The sequence below is a fragment of the Euphorbia lathyris genome, chromosome 1, assembly GCF_963576675.1.
Source record: "Euphorbia lathyris chromosome 1, ddEupLath1.1, whole genome shotgun sequence".
Taxonomy (NCBI): domain Eukaryota; kingdom Viridiplantae; phylum Streptophyta; class Magnoliopsida; order Malpighiales; family Euphorbiaceae; genus Euphorbia; species Euphorbia lathyris.
The window spans coordinates 91,581,483-91,590,183 of record NC_088910.1 but is presented as its reverse complement, the minus strand read 5'-3'; the positions used below and the strand labels follow the sequence as shown (position 1 = coordinate 91,590,183).

General features: G+C 42.6%; 1 protein-coding gene across 1 annotated transcript; it reads left to right on the top strand.

The window, feature by feature from the left end:
• Positions 1–1,225: 1,225 nt before the first annotated feature.
• LOC136206647 (galactan beta-1,4-galactosyltransferase GALS3-like) lies at positions 1,226–4,298 on the top strand. Its single transcript, XM_065997796.1, has 2 exons — positions 1,226–2,640; positions 3,743–4,298. Exons 1-2 carry the CDS (start codon positions 1,463–1,465, stop codon positions 4,086–4,088), a joined length of 1,524 nt encoding a protein of 507 aa, XP_065853868.1. The 5' UTR covers positions 1,226–1,462; the 3' UTR covers positions 4,089–4,298.
• Positions 4,299–8,701: the final 4,403 nt, after the last annotated feature.

Below are 8,701 nucleotides of genomic sequence, written 5' to 3'. Positions count from 1 at the left end.
TAAAAGAATAGAACACTGAAACGGAGGAGCACCAAGCCACTCTCCACGAACAGACGAAGAACTAACTGCTCTAGCAAGACTATGAGCCGCACAGTTCGCTGAACGTTTAACAAAGGAGACAGGAACATTACCTATCTCATGAATTAAAGCTAAACAATCACCTATAACATTTGAGAAATATGAACAGCTAAGAGAAACCTGGTTTATGGCCTGAACAACAGCCAAACAGTCAGAACGCAATTCAACATTCCTGAAACTACTTCCTTTCAACCAAGATAATGCTTCCTTTACCGCCATTGCTTCCGCCACCGCAGGCTCAAAAGGACCATCAAGTATTCCATGTCTAGCGAATGAACAAACACCCTGATGATTACGAACCAAGAAACCGTAAGAACAAAAATTCCCATCGCTGAACACACCAGCATCAACGTTACAGACAAATCCACCCTCTTCCGGCCGAACCCATCTGTTAGGCCTTCCCTCAGTAAGCTTAATCGCAACATGCCTCATTCGCACACTGCCATTCCGAAACCTCCTTAGCAGCAGTTCTAATTAAAACCGTGGGTAGATCACGATAATGGTTCCAGACTTGACAATTCCTATTCTTCCAAATACACCAGAGGAGAGAAGATACCTTGCTAATCAGCTGCTGATCCATAATTGAGAATAAACTTCCAATCCACTGAGTAATGTCAACAACACTGTTCATCCTATCATCTCCAAAAAAGATATCCCAAGTTAGTCTGACCTCTGGACAATGTATCAACGCATGATTCTCATCCTCATCATGCTCATTACACAGAGGACAGATAGGCGATAAACTGCTATGTCAAGCTTGTAGATTACACATGACAGGTAAACAATCAGATAATAATCTTCACATCAAATTCTTCAACTTTGGTGCCATTATCAAATTTCTATCTTATTTTATGCATATAAAGAGTCTCATCAAACTCAGTTCAGATTTTAGATCTTCAATTCATGACATGATAACATAATTTATAGTGACAATATAACGAACACGACCCGTTTAATAATATGATCATTTTATTACATTTCACACCCCTAAATTAAATTTGGGTGTGTAGCTTCAAAAAAAGTAAGAATAAAAGGTCCTTGTAATAACAAAAACAGAGCTCCTAACCTACGAAATATTATATTCGATTGACACCCCACCGTAACCTTCTCCCATTCCAAATTCTTCGCCTTTAAATTCAATAATGTAATACACTCCTCAAAACAGGCAAACAAACAGATCAATAAATTTCTTATTTAATTTATAAATAACAAACCGAGTAACAGATAAAGAGAGAGAGGGAGGAGAGCTTCTCTTTTCCTCTATTGCCGACTTTACCTTTCTTCTCTCTCTCTCTCTGTTTCAGCCCCCAACGCCAAAAGCCCTTTTCTACTTTATTTATCTTTGCAAATCCGCCATTGTTGCTCTCTTTGCTATCTTTCAATCATGGCTAAAGAAAGGGAGAAAGAGAAGAAGATGTTCGTCGGTGTTGTTATGAACTGTGCAGCTGAGCTTAAGCTTCTTTTAACTACTCTTTTAATTCTCTGTACTATTGCTACTCTTTTCCAGTTTATTCCTTCTCGTTTCTCCTTCTCCACTTCTGATCTCCGTTTCTGTATTTCTAGAATCACCACCACCACTACTACAACTACAACTACCACCTCCGCCATTGCCCCTGCTTCCGACCACCCTCTTTCTTCTTCTTCCTCTTCTTCCTCTCTTGAACAAGTCACGGATAATGGGATTGTCAAACGCCTCTTCAATCCTCATGGTTCTGCTGCTTACAATTTCATAACCATGAGTGCTTACAGAGGTGGCCTCAACAATTTCGCCATTATCGGCTTGTCTTCTAAGCCTCTGCATCTATACGCCAAACCTAGTTATCAATGTGAGTGGATTCCACAATCTGACAACTCCTCTGCTGCCGGCCCCGCTATTTTCAGCTCCTCTGCTTACAAGATCCTTCCCGATTGGGGCTACGGCCGTGTCTACACGGTTGTGGTCGTCAATTGTAGTTTCTCTCAACCGATTAACTCTGACAATTCAGGAGGGAAGTTGTTCCTACATGCTTCCACAGGCGGCGGTTTTGACAGAGATTTCAATCTTACCGACGGATTTGAGGTTTTACAAGAAGAAAGGGGGAATTTGAACATTAGTATATTCACATCGAGGCCCAAATATGATTATTTGTATTGCGGGTCTTCACTTTATGGGGGTTTGAGTCCACAAAGAGTAAGGGAATGGATTGCTTACCATGTGAGATTATTTGGGGAGAGATCTCATTTTGTTATACACGATGCTGGTGGAGTACACCAAGAGGTGTATGAGGTTTTGAAACCATGGATGGATTTGGGTTATGTGACATTGCAGGATATAAGGGACCAAGAAAGGTTTGATGGGTATTATCATAACCAGTTTATGGTGGTTAATGACTGTTTGCATAGATACAAGTTCATGGCTAAATGGATGTTCTTCTTTGATGTTGATGAGTACATTTATATCCCTCCAAAGAATACCATTAAATCTGTGTTGGATTCCCTCTCCGATTTTAATCAATTCACTTTTGAGCAGATGCCCATGAGCAGCAAGCTCTGCCTCTCTGCTGATTATGGTAGATATTACAGGTACAAATTACAACCTTCTTTCTGTTTCTGTTTTATGTTCATAAGTAGAATTGATTTGATAATTGTAGCTGTCTATGCAAGCCCCTTAATTAAATTGCCATTTTTAAAATGCTTCTCACACAACTTGAATTAGGACTGCCTAGTTGGATGTTTGTGACATTATTGTATTTCGTTTTGGTGGCAATTAGTTTGATACTTTGCAAATATGCTTTCTTGTGGTGATTCATCGATTGATTGATTGAAACATTTCTAGAACTGTTGTTAACGAAATTAATTGATGAAAAAATCAAGCGGTGCATACATGTTTGGAAGTATGCGAAGCTTCTCTGTTCATTGTACTGGAGCAGGTGGAAGTGGGGCTGGAGTTGGAAGTTTAATAAAGCGATTTTTCTTGTCATATGATATGTGATTAAGACCTTGTCAAATTCATTTTGTTTTAATGAGCAAGTGCAAAATAATTGCTTGTGTTTTCTAAAGTAATTGTTTTGCACTTGCTTAGTTTAATACTCATTCATTGTGGTGTGGTGTGGTGTGGTGTGGTGATGAATAAGGCCGTTAGGCTTTCTGCGGTTGTTGATAGGGAGTAGATTTTTCTATTTTGAAATTTTACCAAACATTTTTATTTCTTCTTTAGAATTAAAAGGCAAAAAGTAGTCCTGAAAAATGAAACAAACGGGCACTAAGTATAACAAATTGTAATGAAGTAACTAGATACTTGAATTGATGTTTTCATCACAAGAAATTTACATTAGCGTTTTTTTAGTGATGGGATTGAGATATTCTGAAGGGGACCTTTACCTTTAACCTGAAATAATATATATGTGAATGTGATTTTATCAATTGAGGTTGGAAATCACCCTTAGTAACTTAAGTTAGATACCGACATACTTGATTATACAATAAACGAACCACTAATAAGAGCCATATACCCAAAATTTAATGTGATTTTGATAATGACATGATTATTGGGGTACCAAAGAGTCACTTTAATGCTTTACATCAACAGTTTGATGTTTCTTTCTTAATGTGAGCCACTAAGATGTAGGTAGGTAAATGTGCAACTTAGAAATGGATTTGTTAACATGGTGATTATGATTGACAGGAAATGGGGGTTTGAGAAGCTTGTATATAGAGATATAAAGAGAGGTATAAGAAGAGACAGGAAATACGCTATCCAGCCGAGAAATGTATACGCGACAGGGGTACATATGTCGCAGAATGTTGCGGGAAAGACGAATCACAAGACAGAAAACAAGATGAAGTATTTCCATTATCATGGAACAATAGCACAGAGGCGAGAACCATGCCGGAATTTGGTGAATGTTTCAGAAATTAACTTTGAAAACAGCCCTTATGTTCTGGATACTACAATGAGAGATATTGGGTGGTCAATCAGGAAATTCGAGCAGAAGATGATTGGTTCTAAGTTGCAGAATACACGGCAATAACAATTTTGCTTGAATTATTTTGTTTTTGTTTATTTAAAATTGAGTAGAAGAAGAGAAAAAGAAAGAAAGAAAAAAAAATTAATTTGTTCATTTTGTATAATAATGTTTTATTTTTTTATATATTGAGTACAGAGGAGCATGTGGTATTATATGATACTGATGATAGTGTATAAATATTTATTTACATATACAAATGTGGAATGGAAAGGAGATGCTGCATTCTTTTTATTATTTATATATGTTTCTTTGAGACAATATTATTTGGTTGATTTGTTTAGTCGGTGCATAATGTGAAAATGTGTTGCTTATGTTGTTTGGGTCCTTGCTGGCTGGCTGGTTGGCTGTCTCGCTGTATTCTCTCTTTTCCTTTTTGAATGAATGGTCATTGGTTTCACACACTATGGATTTCATTCTGTATTTATATTAACATGAAATTCAATCTCAACATTTGATATCAATTATTATTTTTTGTTTTTTTTGGTAGAGTATGATACGGATTAAAAGCGATAAATGGAGGTTTTAATCGTAAACCAACAAAGATCTTCTTCTCTAGCTAGACTAGAAGGAGTGAATCCCGATAAACAAAGGTATAAACCTTAATCTTAATGAGAAATGATATTTGATTGATAAAAGTTGCCTTATCCTTAGAAAATGAGGGTTTAAATACAACCTCTAAAAGATAAGCAAAGGACATGGACTACCCCTACTAGGGTTACAATACAGTTAATAATAAGAGGGTAAGATAGGTAATGCGCCCAGACAACATGTACAGAGGTGCGGGTACGGAGCGTCAGAGGTTGTTGGTGAATTCCTTCGGCAGGAAGTAAACTTGAGATCCGCCCAGTGTAGTTGTTGGTACGCCTCATGGCGTACGCCTAGATCCGCCCCGCTCGCGTGTCCAGGGGATCCGCCCTCTTAGATACAACCTCTGTGGGAACGCCGAGAGGAGATCCGCCAAGGCGCATGTTATTATTGATCCCAGTTAGGATGTCCGCATCATTCTCTCCTTCTTTAAAAGAATTCGGCACTGGCTTGTCTGTGTTGTTCTCCAAAGGGCCATCTGACTTCCACGGGCTAAGGTCACGAACATTGAACGCCGGTGAGACTTTACCAAGCCAATTTGGCAAAGCTATGTGATAGGCATTGACATTGACCTTCTTGGTGATCCTATATGGCCCGTACTTTCTCGGTCGAAGCTTGCTGCTTGTGGCGTTGGCGAGTCTCTCTTTTCCCAAGTGAACCATAACCTCATCTCCCACTTCGAACTGTAGGTCCCTGCGGTGCTCATCCGCCTTAGCTTTTAGTTTCTGGTTTCTCTCCTCAAGAGTCTCCTTCACCTCTTGGTGCATCTGGACATAGTCTTTGTCTACCTGGTTTGCAGTCACGTTTCCTTTGGGAAGATGGGCTATATCAAGGACGTGATTCGGGGTCTTAGTGTATACCACCTCAAAGGGTGACTTCCCAGTTCCCGAGTGTACAGATCCATTGTAGGCGAACTCAGCTTGTGCCAAAACCACGTCCCACATCCTGGGCTTATCCTTACATTTGCTGCGCAGTAAGTTTCCCAGAGTCCGATTGACCACTTCTGTCTGTCCGTCTGTCTGAGGGTGGGCGGTGGTACTAAACTTCAGAGAAGTATAAAAAAGAGCCCACAAGGTCCGCCAGAAGTGACTCAGGAACTTTGTGTCACGGTTTGAGACAATGCTCTTTGGTACACCATGTAGTCTGACAACCTCTTTGAAGAATAACTTGGCAGTCGCTGAGGCGTCGTTAGTCTTACGGCATGGTATTAAGTGTGCCATTTTCGAAAATCGGTCAACAACCACAAAGATGGAATCCATGCCTCTCTGAGTTCTGGGTAACCCTAGGACAAAATCCATGGACAGATCCTCCCATATGGTTTCTGGTACAGGCAAGGGTAGCTGTAAGCCAGCATTTGTAGCGTGTCCCTTGGCGGTCTGACAGATATAGCATCGTTCTACCAGGTACGCCACATCTCTTCTCATTTTGGGCCAGAAATAACGGGAACTCACTGCTGCATAGGTCTTGTCTCGCCCAAAATGTCCCCCCAGGGATCCGCCATGTAGATCTCGGACCACCTTCTCGCGGATAGAAGTGCAGGGTAAACAAAGTTGGTTGCCCCTCATTAGATACTCATCCATCAAGTGATACGCCCCATCCCCAGGTTGGCGCTGGCACTTCTCCCAGATACTTCCAAAGTCAGGATCCGCCAGGTACTCTCCTCTGATGTGTTCGAAACAATCGGTCTCCAGGTTGACTATTTTTATTAGTGCAACCCTCCGACTCAAGGCGTCCGCCACTATGTTCTGTTTTCCCGCCTTATGGATAAGCTTATAGGGGAACTTATCTATGAAGGCAGACCACCGGGCGTGCATGGCGCTTCGAAGTTGCTTCTGACTTCCCAGGTATTTGAGAGCTTGATGGTCAGTGTAGAGGATGAACTCTTTTCCCACCAAGTAATGTTCCCATACTTTCAATGCCCTCACTACAGCATAAAACTCTTGATCATACGTTGCCCACCTTTGCCGTGCCTCACAGAGCTTCTCACTGAAGTATGCAATGGGCCTCTTTTCTTGCATCAAGATGCCACCAATCCCAATTCCACTGGCATCATACTCAACTTCAAACAGTTTGTCAAAATCGGGATACGCCAGCACTGGCGCTGTACTCAGCTTTTCCTTGATCAAGGCGAAGCTCTCTTCTTGGGCGTCCGCCCACTCGAACCCCTTTCCCTTCTTCAAACATTCCGTCAATGGGGCCACTATGGAACTGAAGTTCTTAATGAATCGGCGATAAAACGTTGCTAGCCCATGAAAACTCCTGATATCCCCCACGTTCCTCGGAGTAGGCCATTCTCGGATGGCTCTTACTTTCTCCCCATCAACTTGGATTCCACTCCCGCTGACCACGAATCCAAGGAAAACTAAGCTCTCCATGACAAAGTCACACTTCTTGGTGTTGGTGTATAGTTGGTGTTTCCTTAATAGGTCAAACACGGTCTGCAAGTGCTCTTCATGTTCCGCCAAGGTCTGGCTGTGGATCAAAATATCGTCAAAATACACAACTACGAACTTCCCAATCACTGGGCGAAGCACCTGATTCATCAGTCTCATAAAAGTACTAGGGGCGTTGGTCATCCCAAAGGGCATCACTAACCATTCATACAATCCATCTCTTGTCTTGAAGGCAGTCTTCCACTCATCCCCAGATCGGATTCGTATCTGATGATACCCACTCCTGAGATCAATCTTGGAGAAGACTCGAGATCCGCCAAGTTGGTCCAACATGTCATCCAACCTTGGAATCGGGAACTTATACTTGATGGTGATCTTGTTAATAGCCCTACTGTCAACACACATCCGCCAAGACCCATCCTTCTTCGGTGTAAGTAAAGCTGGAACAGCGCAAGGACTCATACTCTCCTTAACGTATCCCATCTCGATGAGTTCCTCCACTTTTTGTCTCATGACATCATTCTCCTTTGGGTTCATTCGATAATGTGGGAGGCTTGGCAAACTAGTCCCAGGCACCAGATCGATATGATGTTGGATATCTCTCAAAGGTGGCAACCCACTCGACAGTTCGTCGGGGAACAGATCTTGATACTCGCCAAGTAGGCGGGTCACTTCATTCGGCATCTCTCTCTCGCCCCTTCGGGCGGCCTCGTGATTCGCCTTAACCATCACCACATACACCATCTGGCTCTCCTCACATTCGCTGACGAACGATTTGTGTGTAGGACAGACTACCAAGGTAGACTTCTCGTCGGCCTTTGGCTCTCTCACCATTGGTGTAAGGACAAACTTCACCCCATTCTTCACAAATCTGTAAGTGTTCTCTCTTTCGGCATGGGTGGCGTTGTTATCAAACTGCCAGGGTCGGCCCAACAATAGGTGGCATGCATCCATGTCGACCACATCACAACAGACTTCATCATGATAGTTACCAATCTTAATCGGTACCTTGCATCTCTGGGTCACCCTCAACTCGCCCACGTTCTTGATCCATCCCACCCTGTAGGGATCAGGGTGCGCTTCTACCAACAACCTGAACTTCTGAACGGCGCTGCTACTCACAATGTTCTCTTGGCTCCCACTATCTATTATCACATTACATCGCCCGCCCTTCACAAGACAGCGGGTCCTGAATAGTCGGTGCCTCTGATCGCCCTCTATCCGGCTGGAGACTAACAAACGCCGTACCACATGAATGGCGTACCTCTCTTCACCCGCCACCTCATCATCTTCTCCCAAGGGTTCACAAAATACTTCATCCTTTTCGTCATAGTCATCTTCATACCTCTCCACCATGTTGGCGCTCTTCCTTCTAGGACACTCGTTGGATCTATGTCTTGGCTCATTGCACCGAAAACATTTCAAAGGTGCTGGCCTTGCATACGGATTGTTGCTCTTGGGTGGTATAGGTGCTTCTTTGTATGGTCTAGTATCTCCAACGGATCCCCTTCCCACACTGTTAACCTTGGCCCCACTGGCACTCACCACCTGCTTGCCTTTGTCGTAAGACTTCACGTTATCTCTTCCTCCAGGCGTATACTCAGTAGTGGCGGATCTCCTGGATCTCCCGGTCAACTG

Bases quoted from the DNA above. Each gene is read 5' to 3' on its own strand.
- LOC136206647 (XM_065997796.1), top strand. From the start codon at position 1,463: ATGGCTAAAGAAAGGGAGAAAGAGAAGAAGATGTTCGTCGGTGTTGTT. The intron at 2,641-3,742 runs GTACAAATTACA...TATGATTGACAG, and splicing joins GATTATGGTAGATATTACAG to GAAATGGGGGTTTGAGAAGC.